At 37.0% G+C, this 27192-nt stretch overlaps 1 protein-coding gene across 5 annotated transcripts in view; it reads right to left on the reverse strand.

The window, feature by feature from the left end:
* Positions 1 to 27192, reverse strand: part of wdfy4 (WDFY family member 4) — a 48691-nt gene that overhangs the window by 20653 nt on the left and 846 nt on the right. For all 5 annotated transcript variants that reach the window (XM_051916087.1, XM_051916086.1, XM_051916088.1 and 2 more), the window contains exons 2-42: positions 26242 to 26478; positions 24644 to 24755; positions 24177 to 24283; positions 23378 to 23530; positions 22913 to 23102; positions 22153 to 22342; positions 20493 to 20653; positions 19325 to 19786; positions 19135 to 19236; positions 18716 to 18906; positions 16157 to 16764; positions 15807 to 15897; positions 15161 to 15375; positions 14957 to 15039; positions 14602 to 14821; positions 14199 to 14275; positions 13732 to 13944; positions 13462 to 13640; positions 12272 to 12503; positions 12036 to 12187; positions 11839 to 11950; positions 11530 to 11720; positions 11296 to 11448; positions 9054 to 9124; positions 8717 to 8878; positions 8447 to 8538; positions 8240 to 8330; positions 7913 to 8115; positions 7621 to 7787; positions 7330 to 7449; positions 6836 to 6997; positions 6525 to 6704; positions 5861 to 5987; positions 5558 to 5709; positions 5228 to 5466; positions 4429 to 4550; positions 4160 to 4351; positions 3874 to 3986; positions 880 to 957; positions 593 to 784; positions 240 to 324 (exon numbers count right to left, since the gene is read on the reverse strand). In XM_051916087.1, the coding sequence (XP_051772047.1) occupies positions 240 to 324; positions 593 to 784; positions 880 to 957; positions 3874 to 3986; positions 4160 to 4351; positions 4429 to 4550; positions 5228 to 5466; positions 5558 to 5709; positions 5861 to 5987; positions 6525 to 6704; positions 6836 to 6997; positions 7330 to 7449; positions 7621 to 7787; positions 7913 to 8115; positions 8240 to 8330; positions 8447 to 8538; positions 8717 to 8878; positions 9054 to 9124; positions 11296 to 11448; positions 11530 to 11720; positions 11839 to 11950; positions 12036 to 12187; positions 12272 to 12503; positions 13462 to 13640; positions 13732 to 13944; positions 14199 to 14275; positions 14602 to 14821; positions 14957 to 15039; positions 15161 to 15375; positions 15807 to 15897; positions 16157 to 16764; positions 18716 to 18906; positions 19135 to 19236; positions 19325 to 19786; positions 20493 to 20653; positions 22153 to 22342; positions 22913 to 23102; positions 23378 to 23530; positions 24177 to 24283; positions 24644 to 24755; positions 26242 to 26478 (6979 nt within the window). The remainder of the gene's footprint in view (positions 1 to 239; positions 325 to 592; positions 785 to 879; positions 958 to 3873; positions 3987 to 4159; positions 4352 to 4428; positions 4551 to 5227; positions 5467 to 5557; positions 5710 to 5860; positions 5988 to 6524; positions 6705 to 6835; positions 6998 to 7329; positions 7450 to 7620; positions 7788 to 7912; positions 8116 to 8239; positions 8331 to 8446; positions 8539 to 8716; positions 8879 to 9053; positions 9125 to 11295; positions 11449 to 11529; positions 11721 to 11838; positions 11951 to 12035; positions 12188 to 12271; positions 12504 to 13461; positions 13641 to 13731; positions 13945 to 14198; positions 14276 to 14601; positions 14822 to 14956; positions 15040 to 15160; positions 15376 to 15806; positions 15898 to 16156; positions 16765 to 18715; positions 18907 to 19134; positions 19237 to 19324; positions 19787 to 20492; positions 20654 to 22152; positions 22343 to 22912; positions 23103 to 23377; positions 23531 to 24176; positions 24284 to 24643; positions 24756 to 26241; positions 26479 to 27192) is intronic.

The raw sequence follows: 27192 nt of genomic DNA on the forward strand, positions 1-27192 counted from the left end.
ATTTTAATGATATCTTTACAACCTTTCTGGGCCTTGAAAGTGGTAATAACGATAAAGTCTATGGGGGGTCAGAAAGCTCTTGGATTTCATTAAAAATATCTTAATTAACGAAGGTCTTACGGGTTTGGAACAACAAGAAGGTGAGAAATTAATTTTCATTTTTAGACAGAATTTTCATTTTTGGGTGAAATAAGCCTTTAAAAACATTGATCATAAAAATGACATGAAAAATATGATACCTGAATCAGCCTCAACAACTTCAGCAGCTCCTTTGCCTTCTTCAATGAAATTCTTCTGAATAAGGCCTGAAGTCAGTGTTGGCATCTATTTAAAATAAACATTTACATAAATATTTATTTAACAGAATAGAACTGAAATTGATAGAGAAGACAAGTCATTTTCCAAGCATAATTATCCAACAGTGATAGGAAAAAAACACTAATAAAAAATATTATTACTATTATATAAACGAAATTTATAAAAAAATAATACCTGCATTTGATCTTTATTTTAATTCACTGCTAAGAATGTTATGCTTTTAAGATTTTTCAATCAGAAATTATTATTCTTAAGCATGATGGCAAAAGTTCACCTTTTTGGATCGACGTAGCTGCTTTCTGCGAATTCGGGATCGTGTGCGGTTGCGGCCTTCTGCGGTGTTCTGCACCCAGCCTCGTTTGAGGAAGACTCCTGGACCAGGGCCGAAGAGGCCCCTTTCTCTGAGCAGGTCTTCCTCTATTCTTAGCCACTGAACAGCCATACGATCATTCTCACTATGAGTCATCTACACAAAACATAAAAGCAAATGAATGTTTTTGTTGGATTCCTGGGGCACAGCATTATAGGTATTAGTGTAAAAAAAAAAAAAAAAAAAAAAACCTGTGCGTGATTCCTCAACATGCTATCAAATATGGTCTCACAAGTTTTCCAGTGTGCTTCCATGTCCAACACAAACCCCTAATGGAAACAAACACACACATGAAGGTACATTATAACAAGCAGACAGTTATAGGCTATGCATGTAAGCGGTCCTCTGTAGCTATTAGGTTTGCACACAGTTACAATAACATTTCGCAAATTGCATTCATGTGGGAAAAACAAGCTAGTGGCTATTTAACCATACAATAAAGCTGTCTCCAATAGTCCTCAGTGTGCTCTAATTAACTTAAAGTATAATATAAGCGCAGTGTGAGGTGGCTGCTGGCCCTGCGCCATGCTCTGTGTCCTGCTGATTTATTGTACTGATAGGCATTAGCCCTTCAGGAAGCCTGTGTACTTCACCACCGACCTGCTCATATCCAGATTTACTTAAAGGCTCATTAAACCAATCATCACAGTGGTGTCCTCTTGGAGCCGCCCAACAGCCACACTGACTGCAGTTCAGAGACTAGAGGTGAACCGTAAAAGTACTGAATCCAGCACTGTTAGAGCTCAAACTGAGACAAGCATCAATTATGAAGGCACTGGATAAGACTAAGATGAATAAAAGGTGTGATTGCATGAAAATGTTTTCTAAAAATGATCTCCGATAATTTCAGTTTTGTTGATTTACAGCTTTAAATTCACAGTGGACTGAATTTGGCTTTTTGGTGTTTCTGCTAAATTCTGACTTAAAGTGTTGTGCAAATAATACATTTCGACTAATTTGTAGAAATGTTTTTCTGTTATTTTTATGTAAAATGCTGCAAATTAAATTATCTGTGGTAAAATGTTGTAAAATAATAAAACATGAAAACTTCCTAAGGGGTGAATACTTTTTCTAGGCACCGAACAAAAAGAATTTCTGCAAGTATACAGGAAAACAACATCTCAAAACATCAACAAACATGTTATTATTTCACTAGGAATGCAATAAAATAGTTATTCAATTTGTAATTTTACTTAGTAACTCGGTTCCACCTATATGCATACTCAATGCTGCTTGCAAAATGAAAAAAATCCAACAAAAATACAGGAAAAATGCAATTTGGTGGACTTAGAAAGAAATATAGTGACAAGTTATAAAACTAGAAAAAAAGGAAATTGTGCATTTGTGCGTGCCAAATGGATGGCGGGATTAAGAAGTGTTACAAAGGAGTTCACAGGAGTAATTACGGACCCTGTGTTGACAGATAAACACTGAATCATCGCCTAATCGTATTCTTTTATTTAGAGAATCATAAGTAATATATAGCATTAATTACTCCATTTACCCAAACAGCAAACTTATTGGCCTTGTACGAGCAGCACATTAAACAGCATCCCCTCTGCAATTAACATCACTGATTTCCATTTTAATTACTTTCCACAGAAAAAGACTACCTTTGATGATAACATAACATAATGTCAGCTTCATTTTAGGCTGTTGGTGAATGTGTAATAAACTTAACTTGATCATTAGCTATGTTAATTATCTTTCCATTATGAAGATATAATTAGTCTGTAGCATATATCTGAAATGAATCCAGAGGAAAGTTTGCCTTGTGCCGTGCTGTATGGGTAAGTTCTCTGGTGTACAGGCAACTGGATTAAACTGCGTATACCAAATAAACATTTTAAAATGCTAAAATTGATTTATCACCTATTCAACACAAAAATGATGTAATATTAAGAAATAACTAGTCTAAATAACTAAGGTCAACATCATCAATTAACAAGACATTTTAACCTGTAAAAAACTCTTTTTTTTTGTTTGTTTCCAATTTGCTAGTGAAATTGGAGTGGAGTAAACTGTGCCATTTTTACTTATTGTAAGTTTTCTCCTAGGCAATGAGAACTGAGAGGTAAAACTAATATTCCTAATTATTTTTCACAGTGCTATTAACTGAAATCAGAAGCAAGTGTCTATTGCCAAAAAATATGACTCACTGAATCAGTGGAAAATGTGTTAACGATTTACATTTCAAATTAAAATATGAAAATAAATGAGAGAAAAATTCTAAAGCCTTTTCTTGCTGGACATTATTCAGATTTTCATAAAACATCTGGAAAAAGGTATTTGAATGTAGCAGTGAAATAACTGTCACTGTTTTATAATACTGTTTATAACAGCATATTTAGAGCAAAAATTACTATGACTATTAGTTGAGCAACTAACACTAGCTAATCAATTATGCGAATCTTCATTTTTTTGTTATGAGCTAAAGTTAACTTTCTATCAAAACTCAAAGGAAAGTATGATCTGAAGTGTGTGTGTACCACATAATGTTTTGGTACAGTTACAACGAATTTCCAGGAGAAATTCAGAATCCACAAAACTCACAGCAAATTTTAAGCAGCACGTTTCTGAGGAGGACAATTCATCAAGACAGCTGATAGGCTGTCACAAGCTGATATGATACAGAGTAACACAAAATGAATGTTTTCATCGGATCGGGACTGCCTATAATTACCGCCCCCTGTTTCTGAGGCGGAGACGGAGATAGCAGCAGTTGCAAAGAAACAGCAATTTCATGCCCTTGTGCCTGAGTAATATCTCTGTGCATCCTTTTCCAGATGGCGACGTCTTCAGTGGTGGGAACTAATGATGTGGGCTGCGTTTTCGGGGGGGAAAAACAACAATAACAGCGTCTTTAACCTTCAACAGCAAACACAATGTTCTAGTGAGTGTTCCCATGGAAAAAATTAACAAATATCAATTACATTGCCCACTGAGGTGTACTCAGCTGTAATAATCCAAATTGATTTAGAGACAAGATTGAGACAGTGCCACGGGGTAGGTGGTGGCGTCCGGTTGCGATGACATTGGGATGGTGTGAGGGCACCATGTGAAGGAATTCTCATTGACTAAACCACTCACTTCCTGTCTGTCCAAAGTGGTTCTGGACATGCATCACGTCAAGGCACTGGAATCCAACAGAAAAATTTGTGTTTAAACAAATTTAATTGTCCTACCTCAGCACTGCCGGCTGAATCCTTCCCAAACCTCTTCTGAACAGATTGCAATGCACTACTGAGAAGTCCTGCCCTCTTCTGGTGACCATTATTTGCTTTTTTCTTTTGAGAATCTGAGAGAAAAATGTTAAATGTAACTGTATGCAGGAAAATCGCAACCTACTGTATATGATTCATGTGCATTCTCCTCTCTTATGTCAAATACAACCGAAACTAAAGCAAGAGGATCAAAATAAAAAAGCTGACAGTAATCTCAAATACTGACAGACAAGTAGCAGTGACTGACCTATAAAGAGCTGCCAGGCTTTCATTGCCGTCTCCTCCCACAGAGGGCTCACATCACCCATAGATATCTGGCCCTCCTTGCCAGCCGGCTTAGCGGACAGGTCGATTTTATAGGCCTCCTCCAGCGACTGTCTCCGCTCCTGCATGACTCTAGTCCAGGTGTTTTCCACCAGCATCATCAGCTCTGACTCGACTACAAGGATCACAACCATCACAACCATATTCAAAACTTTGAAAGAAAGAAAGAAACAAAGAAAGAAAGAAAGAAACCTTCTGCTGAATCAGCGACAATGGTCTGCGACATCACCCGGCTGTTCTTGTGCGGGAAAAGATGCCTCCAGATGTTTCTTGAGGGTTTTTTGTGGACTTCACATCCAAAACCTTCAGGAAAGCTAAAAGACAGTAATAGAATCTTTCTTAATTACATGCAAAAAAAAATTTTTTTAAAAAAGAGAGGAAATTCTTTAAAAGAAATGTCATTTTTGTCTTATTCAGCAAATGATCAGTGAAAGGATGTTCTTGACTTGAAGAAAATGTAGATCAAACTAAATACTATTTTAGCTGTTTTATGTTATATATTTTTAAAATATTTGGTAACCCTTTACAGTTTATCTAATGTCAAAACTCCTGGTTTATTCTTCTTCTTCTTTTTTTACAATAGCAAAAGCAATGATTATGGATTGTGATTATCAGAGATTATGGCCTCTAAATAAAGACTTCTGAAGATTTCTCTTGAAGGACAAAGTTTGCAGATTTTTGTGCTTTTTTTATTATGTAAATAATTAATTTTATATAATAAACATAAATAATAATAACAATAAAACAATGCCAGAATGGTTCACAGAGTTGCACAGAGTTGGGATTAAATACTGGTTCAGTTATTTATAGCCTTATATTTTCCATAAAATTAAAGAAAAATAACCAAAAATAATCATTCAATAGCCAAAGAAATTTTCAAAAATTGTGAAAATAGAATAAGATGTGGAAGTTTCACCTTTTAATACTTAAAAGAACAAACAAATTAGTGGAAAGTGGCAATTATTTTACTATCACTAACAATGAAACCCACCTTCCAGAGCGTATAAGAACGAGGCAGTGCATGAGACAGTTGATGAAGTGGACATTGGCATTGTATGTTGCCATGATCACATCCCACTGCTGCTGCAAAACGTGAAGTGTCTGAATAATGAGTTCCTGCTCAGCTGGAGTCTGTCTGGATCGAGACAGGAAGTAGAGCAGGGCCCGGTTCAAGCTTTTGTACAGAATGCTGACCGTTATCTCCCGATGACCTGGACCTCTCTCCAGTGCCTGACGTCAGTACAAACATGCAGTGTAAATACAGGTATGTCTAGGCTTAAAACAATAATACGGTGTAGGTGAAATCAGAAGATAAACTCACGACAGCTATCTGTTCAGCCATGAAGACCAAGAGGTTCTCTGGTTCCACCACAAACATGCCAGAGTAGAGTTTTTCCACTAGCTTTTTACTGAAGAACGCCACATTCTCAACCAAAACAGCAGCTTTTCCTTCCTGCTTGGACTTGGATGGATCTTAGGAGAATTTAGTGGGGCATGTTAGCTGTATAAAAGCACCCTTAAACCTTGCTTATTATATTTAATTTCATCCTAAAAGATGGAATAAATTTCTGACATTCAACAAATTAATTAAAAGCATTTTTATATAGTGTCTGATATATTTTACCATCTCTGGACACATGTGTAGACTGGCCCTCTTCCTGTCCTGTCATGTGGATGATGTCCATCATAAACTCCAGGAGTTCAGTCTGAAAGCTCTGCCTCTGCTCTTGACAAACACCATCTGGGGAAAACTAAAAACAAAACCTTCAGAATGTTAAAATAATGTCTTCACTATAGACCACAAGGGAACTACTGGCTAGACTGTATGAACTGTAGTTATCGTCCTCCAGTGAGCAGTAATGTGCATCTCATCATCAAAACTGAGCAAAGAGTGGCACCTTATGGAGGAAAGATATTATACACAGCATCAGATGATGCTTTAACGGCTCAGATGTGAGTCCTGCATTTCAAAAGTACTACCTTTAATTATTAAATATATGTAATCATATAATTTAAATTATTATATTATTATTATTAAATAAATAAATACATAAATAAATTTCAATAAATAAATACTAATGATAAATAAATTCTTATTAATACTCACAACTATTTTTTAAAATAATATTAATTAATAATAATAATCAACCTCATCAACATCATAATAATAATAATATTTCAAGAATTTATACTGTATATATACTGTACATGATTTATAGATACATAATTTTGTAAAAAAAAAAAAAAGTAGTTTGATATATTAAATGTCAATATTTTACATCCCTCACCTCTAGCAGTTGTATTAAAGGATGGATGCCATCTTTGGCAGGGATGTTAATGAGGCTGTCCATCAAGAGGATGCGGATGAAGTCACACACCTGCTTCCTGCCTGGGTGGGACGGACGAAGCAAGGGGGGCTCCCCCACCACGTCTCCACTTTCTTTGATACCCTGAACACCTGTAGCGTTCTGTATGAGAAGATGGAAGCAGAATATCACTTCTGTAAATTTCTTGCCAATGGGGCAATAAAATGTCTCTTGGGTATATTTTTAAGGCGTGTCGCACAGAAAATGTACGGTACAGTCCCCAAAAGTCTCACCTCTGGGGTTTCAAAGGGGAAAACAGCACTGGCCAGCGAAGTGAGGAAATCAGGGGAGGTCCAGAGAGGATCTTGAGGAAACAAACTGTTCACCAGGCAGAGGAACTGCATCACACTACCTGGGTAATGGACTTCCCAGCCATCTGCACTTTCTGTTACAGGCTTATTAGAGAAATACAAATACGTACACAACATGAGAAAACCTGGATTTACTGGTATTGCATCAATGACTATGCAATGGGTTAAGCAACCTGTTTGCAAAAAAGGGACTGTAATCCTGCAAACTGCAACTTAAAATAATATGTAAGATTACATCCAGCAGACATGCAACTGTCTGTCTATTTTAGTATTGCCTTGTTGAGCACTAGGTGGCGCAATACCTTATTTTGCATGTAGTACCCGCTATCCTAGGCTGTAACATCTGAAAATTTTAATTATAAATAAAAGTGTATAATATCTCATGCCAATAAATTTAGAAATTTAGACACACTTACCTTAGTAATGATAATCTTAATCAACTCTAAAAGGACACAAGCTGCATCTGCACATAGTTGAATGCCCTCAGATCCACTGCAGCTGTCAATCAAACTCTGAAGCATCATGTCAATATCAACCTGCCATCCAAAGGACAAAGCACAAGCATTAATCTTCCTAAAATTCATCACAACCATGAAAGACATCAAAAAAACAGAGAGGGGAGTAGGTCATTTGAACTCCACAAATTAATATACATGCCAATACAATACATTTTGTCACATGAGACAATTAGGCAATGTGATCTCTACCTGCCCAGCAGGAACCTGGAAATCAGACTTTCCTATAAGCAGTGCAGCTAGAGCTCCATAAATTTGAGGCAGGTGGATATGGCTGACAAGAAGCTTCTGCAGGACTTCAAACCCGGGGCAGATACAGCTCAAACATTCAAACGACCATGAGCGAGACTTCAAATTATCTAGAGGACAATGGTAAAATCAAAAATACAAATATGTTATTATATTATTTTAGTGCTATGTATATAGCAATCACATACAACCACATTAATAGACACTTTTGAAATTTCATCCAGAAATACAGTACCTGTAATACTGGTAGGCATCTCCATGGTCTCCACTAAAGTTCCAGGTGACACACCCTCTCTAAACTTGGTCAGGATGTTCGGATACGATAGGAAGTGAGTAAGCAATGTGAGAACCAGCAGCACTGTGCTAGTGTGGATGTGGCCCTGTAAGAAGAGGAGGAACCAATCCGACCCCAGTGCGAAGAACACCTCTTCCTGGTTACTGCCATTTGAGAAACATTTGAGAACGTATTTAGAATTCAAGATTAAAGCTATGCGTCAATGGGATCGTGTAAACAAGGATAAAGAGAGCAAGAGTTGACGTTACATTGCTAAACTCGACTCACATGCTAGAAGTTTTTGGGATGATTAGAGAAGACAGCATAGAGAGCAACTGGTTCCTGATCCAAACTGATCTCCCAGGAGTCTGACTCCAGCCTAGAGCCACAGAGTTTAAAGAGCATGTAAAGAGTTCATTTAAAAGTCAAGATTTTGGAAAAGAGCACAAATCTAAAATCATGAACAAAATGAATCTTTATCGCAAAAATTGGTACCTTGTGATTGATCATCAAAATCCAAATCAGAGAAAGTGCTTTTCTCGTTCAAAGTAGGAGGCAAAAGACTATGAACTAAGAAGAGTCCAAGCCTGATTGAACAAACAAAAATGTCAAGAAATCAAACTGGGTGAGGGTGACTTATTTTTATTAATTTGGTATCTTAAAGCTGTGGCGATTTTCCCAAAGTTATCTAACAATTTGTCATGAAAATTGAGCTGCAACAAATGATTCAATTTAAACTGAGCCTGTAATAGTTAACAGACATGCCTCTTGATGTCTGTGGTGTTGAAATGCTCCTTGAAGAGGGATCTGATGATGGTACAAATGACTGACACCTTCCTGCGGGTCACACCGGGATCATGCAGCAGGATCAGAAGTTTGCTCATCATGTTGAGTATGTGCATGACTTCAGCATTCTTTTGACTCCCACTGGAAACAAACTCACCATCAGACACACGTATCCACAGCAAATAGCACTAGCACAGCATGTTTCCACTAACAAGGTTTATGCATGATTGAAAAACAGGAAGTGGGCCATGTGTTTCACATCACTTTATGCTGCAAACAAAACATGAACTCACGACAACTGTAGCCAACAATGTACCTTGACTTCAGGATATCAGCAAAATGATTTAAAACACAAATGTCAAGATTTTCTGGAGCATTCTGCCACACCTACAGGAAAAAGACGAAAGAAACTTCTTATGATTTAAGCAAGAAGTTGCTGTTGTTTCTTGAACGGCAACACTTGTGCAATTTCAATTTTTGCGAAACAGAGCTGCTAAGCGTGTTGTCCTAAAAACAAAGGGAATTATCATTTGAGTCATGGGTTCCCTCTGGATTCTCCTATGAGTTTTTAGAATGGCGGGAAAATAAGGTCTGTGATTATTGTTGCTTGAAGAGATTTCCCATTTTTGCTATACAACATTAATTACGCACAGTCATTTTTCAAATCTGACTTTTGCTGTGTGCTTTAAAATTAATACTACCATTCAAAATTTGGGGTGAGCAAGATTTGTTTTTTTTGTTTTTTTAAGAAATTAATATTTTTATTCAGCAAGGATGCATTAAATTGACAGAAAAGACATTTATAACAGATTTCTATTTTAAATAAATACTGTAAAAAATGTATAATTGTTTCTACAAAAATATTAAGTAGCACAACTATTTTCAACATTGATAATAAAAATAAATGTTTACTACAGTCCAGAATTAGAATGATTTCTAAAGGATCATGTGACACTGAAGAATTGAGTAACTACTGCTGAAATTCAGCTTTGCCATTACAGGAATAAATTACATTTTAAAATATGTTAAAATAGAAAACAGTTATGTAAATTGTGCTAAATTGTATTTTTGACTAAATAAATGCAGCCTTGGTGAGCACAAGAGACTTCTTTCAAAAAGATTTTACAGGCCCAAAAAAATATTTTAAATGGTAGTGCACATTGCCAAAAAGTTGCTACATACACGATTAATCAAGCATGTACACTTGCATCCTTGTTTTGCATGCAGAAAGTAGTGTTAGTGCTACTGCTATTTTCACCATAACAGAAAAACCACATGAATTTCACCTGTGCAAAAACACGTGGTCACATGTGAAACACATACTTTGTACATGGGAAACATGTGGTTTCGGAATAGTTCCCATGTAAAATCCATGTGATCACATGTGGAAAACATGCTAGCCCCATGTATTCAATAACTAAAAGGAAAAAAACAGAAACCGAACATAACTTGTCAGCTCAGTCATCCTGCAGCTTAGCTACTTGCTAGCTGGCTCTATAAAAAGTGAATTACTATGAGTCATCTCTTTAGATTTGCTGTGGTTTACACTCTTGTTTGAAGAACGTTATCACTACGTCAGCTTTGTTGCTTTGTTGACTGCAAGTCAGCCTTCTGGGTTAGTCTACTGAACAGCTCTATTAAAGGGTTAGTTCACTCAAAAATGAAAATTCTGTCATTAATTACTCACCCTCATGTCGTTCCACACCCGTAAGACCTTCATTCATCTTCGGAACACAAATTAAGATATTTTTGATAAAATACGATGGCTCAGTGAGGCCTCCATTGCCAGCAAGATAATTAACACTTTCAGACGCCCAAAAAGCTACTAAAGACATATTTAAAACAGTTCATGTGACTACAGTGGTTCAACCTTAATGTTATGAAGCGACGAGAATACTTTTTATGCGCCAAAAAACAAAATAACGACTTTATTCAACAATATCTAGTGACGGCCGATTTCAAAACACTGCTTCATGAAGCTTTGAAGCTTTACGAATCTTTTGTTTCGAATCAGTGGTTCAGAGCGTGTATCAAACTGCCAAAGTCATGCCCCCCAGTGGTGAACCACTGAAATTTCGAAACACTTATGACGTAACGAAGCCTCATTTACTGAAATCACGTGACTTTGGCAGTTTGATACACGCTCCGAACCGCTGATTCGAAACAAAAGATTCGTAAAGCTTCGAAGCTTCATAGATATTGTTGAATAAAGTCGTTATTTTGTTGCACAAAAAGTATTATCGTCACTTCATAATATTAAGGTAGAACCACTATACTCACATGAACTGTTTTAAATATGTCTTTAGTAGCTTTTTGGGCATCTGAAAGTGTTATAAAATATCTTAATTTGTGTTCCGAAGATGAACAAAGGTCTTACAGGTGTGGAACGACATGAGGGTGAGTAATTAATGACAGAATTTTCATTTTTGGGTGAACTAACCCTTTAAAAAAACTATTGAAGTCATTCAGAATGCTATTGCATCCACCAAAGCAGATAATACTGTAGCTATGAAGAAAGCACACCAATTTAATATATAGCACACCAATGTAAAACTTACCTCAAAGTCACAGAGGACATCCTGGAAAGCACTGATGTTTGGGATATGAGTAGTTACAATGCCCAGCTCCATTGTGCCAACTATGGCCAAAATGAGCTGAAAAATCCTGTAGCTGATCAGCTGAGACTTCATCTTCAGCAGGAAGGACAAGAGCTGACAATACAAAACAAATCAAATCTGCAGCTTGGATTTGTTAAACTATAAGTCTTAACTGACTTTAATTGACAGCACTACCTTAAAGCCATTAGTACGCTTCATCTCCTGCTCCATCACAGGATTTGTCTCTAAAACTGAGAGCAGAACTTTGACAGCAGCATACAAGGATCCATCATCTGAGGCCATCGCCACCAAACTCAGAATGGCAGCAGGGCCACCAATATACTGGAAGCTACTAGATGCACTGAATGATTTGAACGTCCTTACACCTGGAAATAAAAGTGTAAAATCTGCCTCAAATCAGAAGTTCACTTCAAAAACAAATGCTGCAGTCTTGTCTTACAGTATGCACTTTAGAGCAGTAGCTAGTGGGCTTGTGCTTTTTACCAAAACAACCAACCAGGGCTGCCCCAATCGTCCGGGCAGTTCCACTGAGGTGCTGGCTGATATTATGAGCCAGGAAGAGAGGAGTACAGTTATCACGTGACGTAATCCCCATCTGTGATCAAAATAATAGAAGAATCAATCATGATTTAATAATCAAAATAATTCAATCCATGAATTAAAAAGGAATATCAAAGCACCTCTTTGGCTATAAGGCGACAGTCCACCTCATTGTACTGGTCTCTAATATTCACAACTGTAGTGATGGTGGAAACTGCTGGGTTTATGGCAAAGGAAATTCTTTCTGGGGAGACCATCCTAATTTGGGACATTGCACCATCTGTCTCGCCTCCTATTAAACACATGTACTTGTGTTTGTACAGATTCCCATTAAATTCAGAACTATTTTCAGACAGAGAGAAGCAAAATTTCTCACCTTGAACATTGAGAGCAAGGTAGTTGCCAATGTATTTGGTGCCTTGCCCATAAATAGTCTCCACCTGATCAGAACTCAAAACTTCCTCGAACAAGTATGTAGGACCGACACGCCAGACCAGAGCTGCATGCTGTTTCCATAGAGATGGAGTGCCAATAATCCCACACACGTCAATGACTGCAGAGGGATCCATTGAGATGGACTGACCGGGAAACGGCTGAATATACTTAATCTGCAAAAAGAGCATTTTTAACAACGTGTTAGCTTCGGGACTACTTACATGGCAAACACAAGGTAAACACTCATTTTGGCAGAAGCTTTTATCCTAAGTGACTTAAACTGCATTCAAGGTATACATTTTTTCAGGTTATGCATTGCCTGGGAATTGAACCCATGACCTCGGCATTGCTAGATCCATTCTCTTCTGTTTGAGCTACAGGAATCAGATCATTATAGGAGTAGGTCACCCAAAAAAATTACAATTCTGTCATAATTTACTCATACTTACAATACTGTTCAAAAGGTTGGGGTCAGTAAGATTTTTTTTTTTTCTTTTTTTCTTTTTATTCAGCAAGGATGAATTAAACTTATCAAAAGTGACAGTAAATAAATGTATAATGTTACCAAAGATTTAATCTGCACAACTGTTTTCAACATTAATAATAAGAAATGTTTTTTGAGCACCAAATCAAGGCATTAGAATAATTTCTGAAGGATCATGTGACACTGAAGACTGGAGTACTGAAGCTGAAAATTCAGCTTTCCGGTCACAGGAATAAATTACAAGTTAAAATAATATTTATAATATAATATTTCACGAGATTAATATTTTTACTGTATTTATCACCAAATAAATGCAGCCTTATTAAACATAAGACTGCTTTAAAAAACATTTTTTTTTTTTTTTTAAATCTAACTGACCCAAAACGTTCATACCAAACACACTACAATTTCTTTTCTTTCTTTTCTTTTCTTTTCTTTTTTTTGTTGAAGAATCCTTATAACAAAACATCAAACATTCTTGCAAAATGTAATTTAAGTCAAACATTCATAAAATTTTCTAAAAATTCACCATTTGTGTTCAACAGAAGAAAGTCAGTCATATATAATATGTTTGAAACAAAAGGACAGTGAGTAAATGATTTTTGGGTAAACTATCCTTTTAAGAAAAACAAACTCCCTACACCAACCTTTGCTGTTCCGATTGCTGTTGCATTCAGATAAACAGTGAGTAAACAGCTCTTCTTGATTCCTTTGGCCATAACCACACAAAGTTGGTGCCACTGGCCTGGTATCAGCTGTTTGGCACAATTAAACCTCACTGAGGCCGGCAGCATGCTGGGAGTCGGCACCTCAGGCTCCATCATGTCTGTAGAGTAAAATAAATACTGTAAATAAGACATGTCTAAACTAGTAAAAAAAAAAGCAAATTAAAAGTAATCTTAAGTGAAAATGTTCACCTAAGAACTGATATGCTTCCTCCTCAGTGGAGATCACCAAGCAGCCTTCAGAGATACTGACAGACAGGCAGCTGAACTGCTGCTCAGCACGAGACATGTGGCGCACTACCGTGAGCAGACGCACAGGGTGGGATTCAAATGCTGAGCTGAACCTACAGATCATAAACCAACAGGAGAAAGACAGGCCGGCTGAAGGAGGGAAGCCTCTGCAGTCTGTGGAGATAAACAAAAGGATATATAAAAAAAAGAACAGGACCTGCATTGTGCTTTTATGTATATTATAAAAGCATCTGGTAAATGGGATCTTTCTGAAGCAGATAAATCCATTTGGAACCAAACTTTTATTAGTTTATTAGTATATTAGGTTTCCATCCCAACAGAATTTTAGTTGTCATGTGATTTTAGGGTATTTATTTGAATCTTAAAATTATTTTTATGCAACAATGTAATTCTATAGTATTTCTTACCAGTGCCCAAGCCTCCAGTGGAGATAAAGTCTGCACTGACACCTTTCACTGTGGCAAGGGATGGCAGAAACAAACACCTGTGGAGACAAATAGTTATTTGTAATTTAGCAAAATAAATAATGCTAGATTAATATATCAGTCAGTAGTTTTACTTTTGACATCTTACATTTAGCAATGATATGGTGAACTTAATGTCTGGTGCAAAGTGTGTGCCTTTCAACTTTTCTTTTTTTTTTTTAAATTTAATTAATCACTCATAATTTTATTTTTATATAAAGCCTCTAAAGCAGTGGTTTTCAACCATTTTGATTTGAAGGTTCCCGATTGTCCAACACAATATTCAAAGGAACTGTTTATTAACAGAAACTTGGAGTGTCAATATACAGTGTATACAAACACTTACCCATAGCCACTGTCTGTCATGTCAAACTCCACAAAAGAAGGGGAAATGGAGATTTTGTGTGGCTGAAAGGACCGTGGCGATGTGATGGACACAAGGCTTATGATTCTATGAAGAGGAACTGTCATCCCACTGTCTGAAGGGGTTTTCAGTAGACTGAAACTTCTTTTTATTGCCTTTTTTGAGGATTTCCTGTTATCCTCTTCAGAGTCTTTTGTCTGGTCTGTGCAATAGATAACAGAAAATTGTGAAGATCTATGCAGTCTCTTCAAACAACAGATATGATAAAAAAAAAATTTTTTCATGAAACAGGAAGTAATCCAAAAAGGAAGTCTGTAAGGACTAGGAGGAACTGTACTTGAGCAGTTGGCCTCTTCACAGGAGACAGGAAGCAGGTTTTCTCCACTACACATCAGAGGATCCCCAAGACACAGGAACTGCCTAGGATAAAGTACACTAATGTAATGGCATACAAAATATGTAAACTTATTTTTATCATATTGTATATTTAACATTTTTCATGAGGAATGCGTGAGCATGTTAACTGCAAACATATGCCGACCTCAGGCACTTGTGATCCATGGACTGAGAGGCGAGTTTCTCAAGGATCCGAACTATGGGCAGGTGTAGTGAATGGGAATTGTCGATGAGGATATGTTTGCAGTGAGTCAGCAGTGTGGACACCAGACCAAACTCACACATGATCTGCCTGTTTCTCTCTGACTTCACCAGAGTCTGCACATGATAAGCCACAGCTAGCTGCACCTCTTCAGACAACTATAGGACAGAATGTAGGCCATTATTGTAGTATATGTAGTAAGGATACATTAAATTGACCAAAAGTAACAGTAAACATATTAATAATGGTACAAAAGATTTCTGTTTCAAATAAATGCTGTTCTTTTGAACTTTCTATTCATCAAAGAATCCTGAAAAAAAATATCAGAATTATTTCCTCAAAAATATTAAGCAACACAACTTTTTTCAGCTGTGATAATAACAAGAAATGTTTCTAGAGCACCAAATAAACATCAGAATTATTTCTGAAGGATCATGTGACTGAAGACTAGAGTAACATTTTGCTGGATTGACACATAAATTACAATCTGAAGTGGACACAACTTTGCTATTTGTTCATTTAATCTAAGCCTTTTAGTCAATACACCAAATACAAATTATGTCCAAGGTATGACTGTGGTTTTACTTACACAAGGGTCACTGGGACAGTAAATACTAGGCAAGAGAGTCATGATGAGCTTAACAGCTCCTGGATGAAGAATGGTGAGGTCGGTGTAATCCCTGAATAAACAATGATATGTTTAACAATCATAGACAGGCAGACAAAGCAAAGAAAAAATTGTCCCAGTATTGATTTACTGTCTTTTCTGGACGATAGCAAATCTATAGCATTTTAAACCTGTACAGCAATTTTATGTTGTTGTTTTGTTTTTCTATCTATATGTGATTGTCCATAAAAAATAAAAAAAAATAAAAACAGCTATCTAATATTTATAACATAATATCGATACCTAGATAAAAGTTGATTAAGAGTACCTACCTCCCAGAATCTGTTGATACTAAAGACACACTTGCAGTCCGAGTGTGATTCAACAACTCATCCTCATTAGATGGCTCCCCTATCCTCTGACCTGAGACTGTGATCTGACTCTCACCAGTATCATTATTCTCCTGCAAGCCTGTGCATGGATCTGCAGCCAAGCTCACACCGGTAGCAAACTGCTCCAGGAATCCCAGCAGCTTAACACAGTCTCCTAAAGGTGGTGGCAACTGGGGTTCTGGCCTTTCCACCGCTTCCACAAACTGCTGAAAACTTCTGCAGTCTGAGCTGGCTTTGTCTGTTTCCACAGGGACTCCTCTCTGGAAACAACCTAGCTGCAGCAGAGCCTCACCCAGCTTCTCGCATACTCCGGTTGTGTAAAAAAAGTGTCCGTTGACCGGGTGCACGTGCACGGCAAGAGCGATGGTGTGCAGGGTAAGGAGAAGCAGCTCAACGAGGCTCTTGCGGCTCAGTGAGGCCCAAATTCCCATTGGGGCTTCCAGCAGCGATCCTTCCATGTCAACGACAATGGAGAGCAGGCCGTTAAAGCCTCCAGCAGTGCGAAAGGCATTCCAACTGTTTGGGTTCTCCAGAACTTTCATAATAGACTGTGAAAAGGCAAGATGCAAGCGATTATTACAAGTCATTGTAATACTGTCTTCAGTGTCACATGATCAGAAATCATTCTAATATGCTGATTTGATGCTCAAGTAACATTTCTTATAATTATCAATGTTGAAAACAGTTGTGCTGCTTAATATTTTTGAGGAAACCGTGATGCATTTCTTCAAGATTCTTTGATGAATAGAGAGTTCAAAAGAACAGCATTTATTTAAAACAGAAATCTTTTGTAACATTATAAATGTCCTTAATGTCATGCTGAATAAACTTTTATCTTTAATTTATTGACCCCAATCTTTTCAAGTTTCAACAGAAGAGTAGTTTTACGGAGCCCCTAAAGGGACATGGTGATGGAAAAAAAATATGAGATGGGAGGAAAATTATATGTCAATAGCTGCTTTTCCACTAAATTACCCAGAACAATTTGTTCCAGGAACTTTTTTCCCCCAGACCTGTTGCTGTCTGCATTTCCATCGCAATCTAAAGTACCGTGAAGATTAAGTCCAGTGACGTAGGACTGCTCGTGACTTTCCGGTTCCAGGAGGATTTTGTCCTCGGCGTATAGGCTTAATAAAGCCTGAACCTTGTCGTCGGTCCATCGTTCATATTTTTAAAACTCCATTGTTGATTCAAATACCAAACAACTCTTACTGCACGCACCGCAAGAGACTTTTAAAAATGGTGTTTGAAAAAAAAAAAAAAATTGCTGCGTGAACTCAACCAAAAAGCATGTTCAGAACCCAAGTCCCACCTCCAAACATTCCAGAACTTTGAAAAAGTACAGGTACTTTCTGAGGGGGAAATTTTTACCCGGAACTTCCTTTAGACTTTGGTTCCTGCGGCCGAAACACGCAGAGCGCCACCCCAAAGTTCCTGCGGTGGAAACGCGGCTTATGTTTTTGAGTTCTCTCACAAATATTTTGCGTTCCCCCAAAAGAAAGCAAAAGTTTTAAAATAGATTTTATTCTCCAATCTTGTATTTTTTCCACCACCATGTCCCTTTAGGGTTCCATATAGTTCAGACATGAATCTTTATCAAATTTTATAATTAATTATCAATAAAATTGGAATAAGTTACAAGGTTTTACTACAACTGCCTAGAATTGTTCAAAATATCTGTTCGAGAATAATGCATCACTACAAAAAGGGAGATGGGAGGGGTCTCATGTTTCAAAGAGCCTTGCACAAAATGGATTAGCCCTGATTCAATATACCATGCTAATACATCAAAGAGCTAATGTGTCATAAAATGAAGCCCAAACCTAATTAGCACCAATAGAAGTAATCAGAATGGCTTTGACACATTTCACAGAGTGGTCGGGGTGAATCCAATTGTCAGCAGCCTTAACCCACTTAAGCTTTAATGGTCTGCAGGTTAGTATTCCTGCGCTTGAATCTAAAAAATGGACATGTACAGTAACTGAATAACATAGTTATGCATAATTGGATTTCTCTCACATTCTCTGATCTGATATTGCTCATAATTTTGTGTGTGTCGCACCACAAGGCTGCAAGCTTAATCGAATGAAGCCTGAGTTAACAGCTAACTGTATATTAGCAAATCAATCTGAATTTGGCTATAATGGAATCAGGCTCCCAAAAGCTGATATAATAAATTCACTGGCTCATTATACTTTAAACATGTTATAATTTGTTAGAATTAGGAACGGAAGCTGAATTTACAGACAGTTACAGGCTACCTGATCTCACAGTTTAGTTTTAGTAGAAGCCCTCTCCATTATAATCCCATCATGCTTTGGAATAACCAGTTCTGACTTGTATTTCAACATTTGTACATGCATAATAATACTAAAAAAAGCAAAACAGCCCAAACAAGGAAGACAGAAATAAACATGATGGAAATGCATAATGGTCTTTACAGTTCATGACTGAGGAAGTGGGAGAGACAAAAATAAAAAGCAGCAGTGGAGTAAATACCTGTAAAAGATCCTGTTTGAGTCTGAGCTCACTCTCAGTGGAGGAGCAGATGGCTCCGATGGCGGTGCTCATGTATTCCTCTGGATTCACCTCCGAAAGCTGCTCCAGGATGCACAGAGCGGGACTGCGGAACTGTTCAATATCCAGAAAGATCTTCACATAGGGAATCATCCCCAAGTCCCTGATGAACACTATTAAAGCCAAGAGACTGATCAGACACCATGACTTCGAATGTATTGTCCTTTGGATGAACTCCTTACTTCAAATTATACTTGTGTTCAAATACAAGAGAATGAGAGATTTTCTTTCCTCCATAGATGATCTTTTTTTATTATTATTTTTATTATTTATTATAAAATATTGTAATTATTTCCTAGCTGCATAGTGGATTCGTTATAAAAAAAATTACATCAACCAACCAGTGTTCCTGACTGACTGCAAGGCCAGGGCTGCAACCACATTCAAAATATTGGAGGTCAACTTCCTCTCATAGTTGTTAGCCTTCTCTTCATCCTCACTTGCTGTCAATAAATAAAACCTCAGATCAGGATCAGATCAAACTGTCTTCATAATTCATAGTACAGACAGAGTAAACCCCAAAGGACTCACCAGTAACACCAGTCTTTCTGATTATCTTCGCTCTTCTTTTAAGCTCAAACAACAGTTGCTCCATCAGTCCTCCATCACTCAGGACATCAGACAGCAATCCGCTGTTCATGATGAGTCTGTAGAAGCAGTCCAGAGCTGCGACATTGAAGGCCTCAGAACAGCCCTGCTTCAGCACAGCTTGGACCTTCCTGAGGGTCTCGTGTGGGATGTAGGAGAGCTGGAAGATGACGGTCTCAAACAGTTCGAAGAAAATGTAGTGGACAGGTGGCGATTTCTGCCACACACACTCAGCCATCTGAGCCAGAGACTGCAGAGTCCACTCCAGCAGGAAGAAGTTAGCCTTTTCCCAAGACCAGATCATCTGGATGGTGCGCAGGATTTGGCTACAGATAACTGTGTTGCTTGAGCGCAGGAAGGAGGATTGGATTATTATGAAGGCTGTTAGGTTCTTCACTGGCGTACCTGAAAATATAAAGACAGTCGGGCGCTTAGAAAGTGAGGAGGAAAAGGATCAACTCGTCGAGTATTTAATTGAGCACTTTCTAGTAAAAAAAATTTGAATAGAATAACCTTGTATTTATTGACTTTATGCAGACTACACAATACATAAACAATTTGTAACGCTATTCCCAAAAGTACATTGTGAGAGAGCAACATTATTGATGACATTATGACTAAGAGCTCATGCAAATGAGAAACTCTGCATCAGTATTGGGTCATTCACACTTATGCTGGCTGAAACTGTGTTATATGGCACGTATTAAATAGATTAAACCACGTTTAGATCTATATGAACATTCAAATGCGTCAACATATGAAAAAAGACCGATTGGCTCTTTGGACAAAGGTGCTCTGATGTTTATGGCAAATAAATATAGCTGCAGAGGGTAATAAGATTGAGTTTCACCCATAATTAAAATCACATCAAAGCCAAATGAAATAAAGCTTAAAAAAGGTGCTGTTTTTCTCTCTCTCAGGAGTGAGGTGCTCTGGTGGTGATGAATGGAGAATTGCTGTATGGATGAGGAGAATGGATGCAGGGTGGCTTAACCGGGTTAGTGAGGAGAGCTACACTTCATCATCCTAGACATAATTGCCTTTTCTGTGGCGTTACTATGAGGTGGCGCAGCAGAGATGCAGAGTGGCACTCACTGTCATGGTGGCTTACCGTTAGTCAGGGTGGGGTCAAACCTGAAGCCTGGTGGTTGGGGGTTGTTCACACATATGGCCACCTTCAGCTCAGCCTTGCCAAAAAGCGTGAATGATGCGATGAGGCCTAGAAGGTCTTGAACGGCTAGAAAGTGCTCATCTGTAACTTCCTCCTCACAGCTGCAAAGGGCAAAAATTTGTCATTCCAGTATGACTTGTTTATACTTGTATGTACATGTTTGCAACAGCTCAAAAAAAAAACATATTTAAATTCCAGTAAAACACAGTATGAATAGGATTTTGTATCATTTATTCTTTACAACTCTCTATAGTTTGATCAAAGCTACACAACCATTCAAACGTTCTGTCAGTATGATTTTTTTAAAAATAAATGAATACTTTTATTCAGCAAGGAAGCATTATATTGATCAGAAATGACAGTAAAGACATTTATACTGCTACAAAAAAATTATATTTCAAATACATGCTGTTGTTTTGAGCTTTTTTATTCATCAAAGAATCGTAAAAAAACTGATCAGTTTCCACAACAATATTAAGCAGCACAACTGTTGCTAATAAGAAATGTTACGTGAGCAGCAAATCAGCATATTAGAATGATTTTAGAATGATATTACAATGATTTATTGGCGGGCTCCTGCGTCAGCATCACACGTATGTGTCGTGGTGCTCACGTGTACAGCGTCAGCCAATACTGAGCCGGCATTCGGACGTAAACACGGAAGCCTGCACTGTGTTCACTACGTCAACTGCATATAACAACAGTTCAACTTGTTAAATAAAGTCATTATTTTTGTTTTGTTTTTGCGCACAAAAAGTATTCTCGCCGCTTCATAACACTAAGGTGGAACCACTGTAGTCACATGGACTATTTAATCCATGTCTTTAATACCCTTCTGGTTTGGGACGACATGAGCACTTAATGACAAACTTTATTTTTGGGTGAACTAACCCTTTAAAATATATTAAAATAGAAAACAATTATTTTAAATTGAAATATTTAACAATATTACAGTTTTACTGTATTTTTGATCAAATAAATGCAGCCTTGGTGAGCATAACAGACTTCTTAACAAAACATTAAATAATCTTACAGACCCCAACATTTTGAACGGTAGTGTAAGTAACAGGCAACTAGGTAACAGTGGTCTCATTTACTAAGCGTTCTTACTTAAAATTTTGCACAGAAAAATAACACAAAAATGTCTGTCGGATTAAACATAGATGCTCACACACAGGTTTTATGTACAAATACATGCATAAGCAAGCTTGGTGAATGAGACCCATTGTTCATTGAGGGCGGTCTTGTCCTGCAGTGACCCTTGCTGTGAGGAAGCGCAGACACACAGTGAGTTAGAGAGAGCTGGCATGATCAGTAATGTGATTGAGCTCAATTTACTGCTGATCTCATTACGAGCTCTTTAATTATTGAATTCTGCGGCATTCGAAAAGAAACTTGCAAGAGGAAGGAGCTGAGAATGAGAGGAAGAAAAAGAGCTGCAGAAAGGAATGGAAGCTACCTAAGCAAATGCATTTTCTCGACGTAGTGGTCCACCTAATTTTTTAAAGCTTCAGAGATATTGTGCATTTCATATGTGCACTATTTAGTGACAATCTGCATTTATATTGATGATTTTTCCCAACAAAACGCGTGAATTTACCGTAACAAGATGGCCTGAAAGATGCCATAGCCGTCGTTGTTCTCAAACTCCTCAAAAAGAACAGGGCTGACTGGATAAGAGTCCTTCACAAAGCTGAAAACACTCACAGCCACCTCAGCTAGAACATGACCAGGGACGTCCTCGCTGATCTTATGCATGTTCTGGATGCAGATCTTCATGCAGTTACTAGCTAAAGGAAACAAAACACTACAAATAAGTCTAATAGAATTAAATAAGTACCTGAGGTATATACTAACAATTCAGAAACTAAGTATCCCTTAAGTCAGTCTGTAAATTTGTCCTAATTGTCACTGGCTCCAAGATAAGATGTCCCCGGTCAAACTTTCTGAATTGGATTATGTTCAATATAATATCCTAGACCCAGGACAGCCAAAAAGGGGGTCATCTGGAAGCTTTTGTATCGTGCCCAAGATTTTCTAACTGCGACCTAGATCTCCAGCTAAAAACCAAATGTTATGTAAACATAAGTTTGGGACAACTAAGTAATTCAATTTAGCATCATCTGAAGGTAAATCAACATCATAGTCATCTGATGATGTGCTTATAGTCCCTTTCCATATTTAGCCAATACAATAATTTTATTATTAAAAGTAGATATTACCTACTACAGTATATATTAAAGTAGATTATTACACCAATGCACTTGTTCAATAAACTAAATGTGAATCATTTATTATGAAAAATACAATCTAATTAGATGCATTCAGTTGGGCAGGGGCTTGTGTGTGCAGTTGTTGACCTTGCAGTGCAGGTACAGTGTTGTGAGCTTGCGCAGCAGACACTGCTCGGAGCACACGGGATGCCTGCCGTCTCCATGAGGGGCTGCACTGATCCCACAGCAGGGTGAGAGAGATCATCACACTTGAAAGCTCCTGGGTCTCCAGCAGAACCTCCACAAAACCCACATGCCTGCACAGCTGCAAGATCACCTGAGCAGAGGTTTAAAGAGACATATTTCTCTTAGTTTGACACAAATGCCTTAGATATGTATGACAACTTTGTATACATGGTCATTCACTGTAAGATTAAAAGGACTAAATCATTTTTTGCAACTTTTCAAACAATAATAATACTAAACAAAGACGTAGATTTCTAAATCTGGATGTGCTAATGGAGAAACAGTATCCTATTTTGAAACACAAGATGAGCATCTGTAGAGTAACTGCTTTACAACATAAAATGAAGCATGTCAAAATGTAAAAACCTGAATAAAAGTGTCCTGAAAAGAGCATTTGACTTCCTCTTTGTCATTCTTCTGAGGGTCAGAGCTCTCTTTTCGGGGAGGCAAAGCTACAAACAGGTATAGACACTTGACTAATGCAGCAGGTAGACCTGTTTTGATCATAACACCAACCTCCTGTCGAAGAACACAACAGCTTCCTGTCAAAACATGACTAGACAGGATCGAGTCAGACAAAAGAATGCTTTCAATGATATATCTAGGCACCTGAACAATGAATTGTGTAATAAAACCCTTACAAAGAAAAAAGAAAATGATGACTTGTGCTGAATTGAATACGGTTTTGTCTCAGCAATCAAAACTCATGATTTATATTTTTAAATATAGTAGCACTTTACTGTAAGGTCTCATTTGTTAACATTAATTAATGTATTAACTAACATGAACTAACAATGAGCAATACATCTTTGTTAATGTTAGTTAATAAAAACAGCCGTTCATTGTTCGTTAAATCCCAGAGCATAAATGTTAATACAACTTCTGATTTTAATAATGTACTAGTAAATGATGAAATTAATATTTACTAAGATTAATAAATGCTTTACAAGTACTGTTCATTCTTAGTTTATGTTAACTAAAGTAAAGTAATGTTAACTAATGAAACCTTATCGTAAAGTGTTACATACATAAAATACATAAAATGTAAGAGAATTGCTTTTTAACTATATTTTTAAAATGTGTTGTTATTGATAAAACACTAGAAAAGTAATTACGAAACTGATTGCATAAACAAACATATCATAATTTTTATAGTACAACTTACAGCGTCTCTGTTAGACAAAAGAGATATTGATTTGAGCAGAAGCCATCCTTGGTTGCTTTTGACCTCTGACCTCTGAAACAACTGCTCCAATTCATATCGGGCTTCCTCTATTTTAACCAAAGCCATAAAAGCAACAGAGAGCACAATTAAAGCCATTTGATCTCACATTATATTAGCACACAACAGATAAGTTATAGGTTCTTTACACACTGACAAATCCATTTTGAATAATGTAATTTAAACTAAACATAATAAAGATAAAACCAACAATAAATGCATCACACAAATAGCCAAAATTGTCAACATTCATTTTGTTGCATGTTTGTGAAATAAAGAAGTGGGCTATACTTCCCTTTAAACACCAACAGAGTCAGTGTTCGCTCAGTTTTTGGCCTATAGTGACTTCATTGCCACTGTTACCACTTTGCTATTTTATATATACTGCATTGAATGTTATCTTTGGGTACCTGCAGGCTTTTCTGCCACTCTCTGCTGTATGTGACAGACAAGAGCTTCTCCAACCTGCAGTGCCAAGCCCTGGAGGTCCAGATCATCAAGGACGCTGCTGCTCTCTGAGACCTTATGAAGAGTTAGTGGAAAGATTATTTCTGCTAATATTTAAATGAACACAATAAATATAAATAGGTTTGAGATGTTCATGACATGTTTCTCACAAAAGCAATCATGATAACAGTAAGTGGAAAGCATAATCTGCAGTTATCACAAGGCAGAAACAAAAACATCTGACCAGAAGTGTACTTCCAAAAATGAGCATTTTCATAACAACACAAGTTTCATTTCCCTAAGCTGTGTGAATACTTCACCTAACATTCCCAACTTCAATCCCTACTTCTGTGTGACTTTTCAAGCGGATGTAATGCCTCACTCCTTACTCTATAGTTGGTTTAATCCTAGTTAGAATGCAGTAGTGGTAAGTCAATGAGTCACACGTGTGTAAACCTCCACACATGCACCCACACTAAGCCTGTGAGTGTGATTACATCTCAGAAGGTCATGAGTGTTTGTCAGTGCAGCCACAAACCTAGTCTCCTAGTGACAGATAATTGCTGGAATTTAAACAGGAAATGCAAGATTTTAGTTTAATTGCTGTCAGTGTGAAGCAAAGTGCTTCTGTCAAAGGAATCATCCAATCACTGACAAGCAGCTAATACTATAAAAGGTGTATAATATTTAGTTTCTTGGGATTTAACCTCTATATGATTAATATACATTATCAGTCAAATCAACTTGACTTCTATCACTTGATTTGGATTGCTTTTATGATGAACCACATACAGGTCACTTTATTCGATGAATTAAAATGGGGGGGTAATGCAGCGCTGTTTTTCTTGGTCAAAACAACCATACCAAAAGTACATTTGAGTGTGTTGAAAGGTACGTTATAACGTTACTCTGTGAGTTTGCTCGGTGGCTGGTATGACTTGTTGCACAGTGCAGTAAGCTAAATCAATATTAAAATATCATATTAATAAAAGCTGGATGACTTGTGTCGCTAAATGGCATGCAATTAATTTTAAAATATATTTTATGATGGAGAAAATGCTGTATTACTGTTACTACAAATAAAGCTTTTTCTGATTATGCTATGTTAGCCACTTGTAAAAAAAAGTGTTGTCTCTGTTGAGACATGGCACAAATATGTTACTCGTGGCAACATCAACTAAAGATATTATATGTAATTAAACATTAAAATTATATTTCTGAAGAATTTTAAAGGAATAGTTCACCCAAAAATTTTAATTATGTAATCATTTACTTACCCTCATGTTGTTCCAAACCTGTATAAACTTCTTCTGCTGTATACAAAGGAAGATATTTGGAAAAATGTTTGTAACTAAGCAGATCTGCTTGGTTACAAACATTCTTCCAAATATCTTCCTTTGTGTACAACAGAACAAAAAAAATGTATACAGGTTTGGAACAACTTGAGGGTGAGTGAATGATGACACAATTTTCATTTTTGGGTGAACTATCCCTTTAACAGGCGTGACGGCCAGTTTATAATAATCAGTTCTCCTCCACTCCTCTCATTGTTTTTCTGTACCTGGATGAACAGAAGCAGTAGTGGGCTTAGCTCCTGGTCTTTTTGTTCTGGTGACTGTTGGCCCAGCTGAGTTAGCTGATCTCTCAGAAACATCACTAGATCCTCATCTGCTTTCAGGTCCCCATTTGTCTCATTGTTAATTTGGGTTGTTTTCAGTTCTATGCTCTCTGCACTCTCCCCCGACGCACTAAGTTCGCCGTTCTCCTTACTGACTGTGTCCATTTCTCCACCAGGCTCCTATAAAAAAAAAAAAAAAAAGGTATTACAATGAAACACTTACACACTGATACCAGATCTGCTGTTTTCTTAAAACATTTACTGAATCTTCTTTCTCAATAAAGTAACTGTAACAAGGAAGTTATTGCACAAAAAACTGCTTCTCTGATTTTTAACCATCACATTCTTTCAAAAACAAATGATCTGGGATATGTTATTACTTTAGTTGGTAACACTTTACAATAAGGTTCATTAGTTAACATTAGTTAACTATATATTAGCTGACATGAACTAATAATGAACTGCACTTTTACAGCATTTATTCATCTTTGTTAATGTTAATTTACTAACACATTATTAAAATCTGGTTATCATTAGTTAATGCACTGTGAATTAACATGAACAAACAATGAACAACTATATTTTCATTAACTAACGTTAACGAAGATTAATACAGTAACAAATGTATTGCTCATGGTTAGTTCATGTTAGTTAATACATTAACTAATGTTTAACTAATGAGCCATATTGTACAGTGTTACCCTTTAATTTTACAGCTCTAGGGAATTTTAGGTTAAACATCTGAGACAAACATATAACTGAAACGATGCCTGAAACATAAAAAGGAACTCAAGTTTCTTGAGCCATAAAACATTTTTTTTCTAAGAAGCTATCACAAAAAAATAGTACAGTATAAACATTGAAGCTGAAGCATCTGACAACAAACATTTATTT

The sequence above is a fragment of the Ctenopharyngodon idella genome, chromosome 13 (genome assembly GCF_019924925.1).
Source record: "Ctenopharyngodon idella isolate HZGC_01 chromosome 13, HZGC01, whole genome shotgun sequence".
NCBI lineage: Eukaryota > Metazoa > Chordata > Actinopteri > Cypriniformes > Xenocyprididae > Ctenopharyngodon > Ctenopharyngodon idella.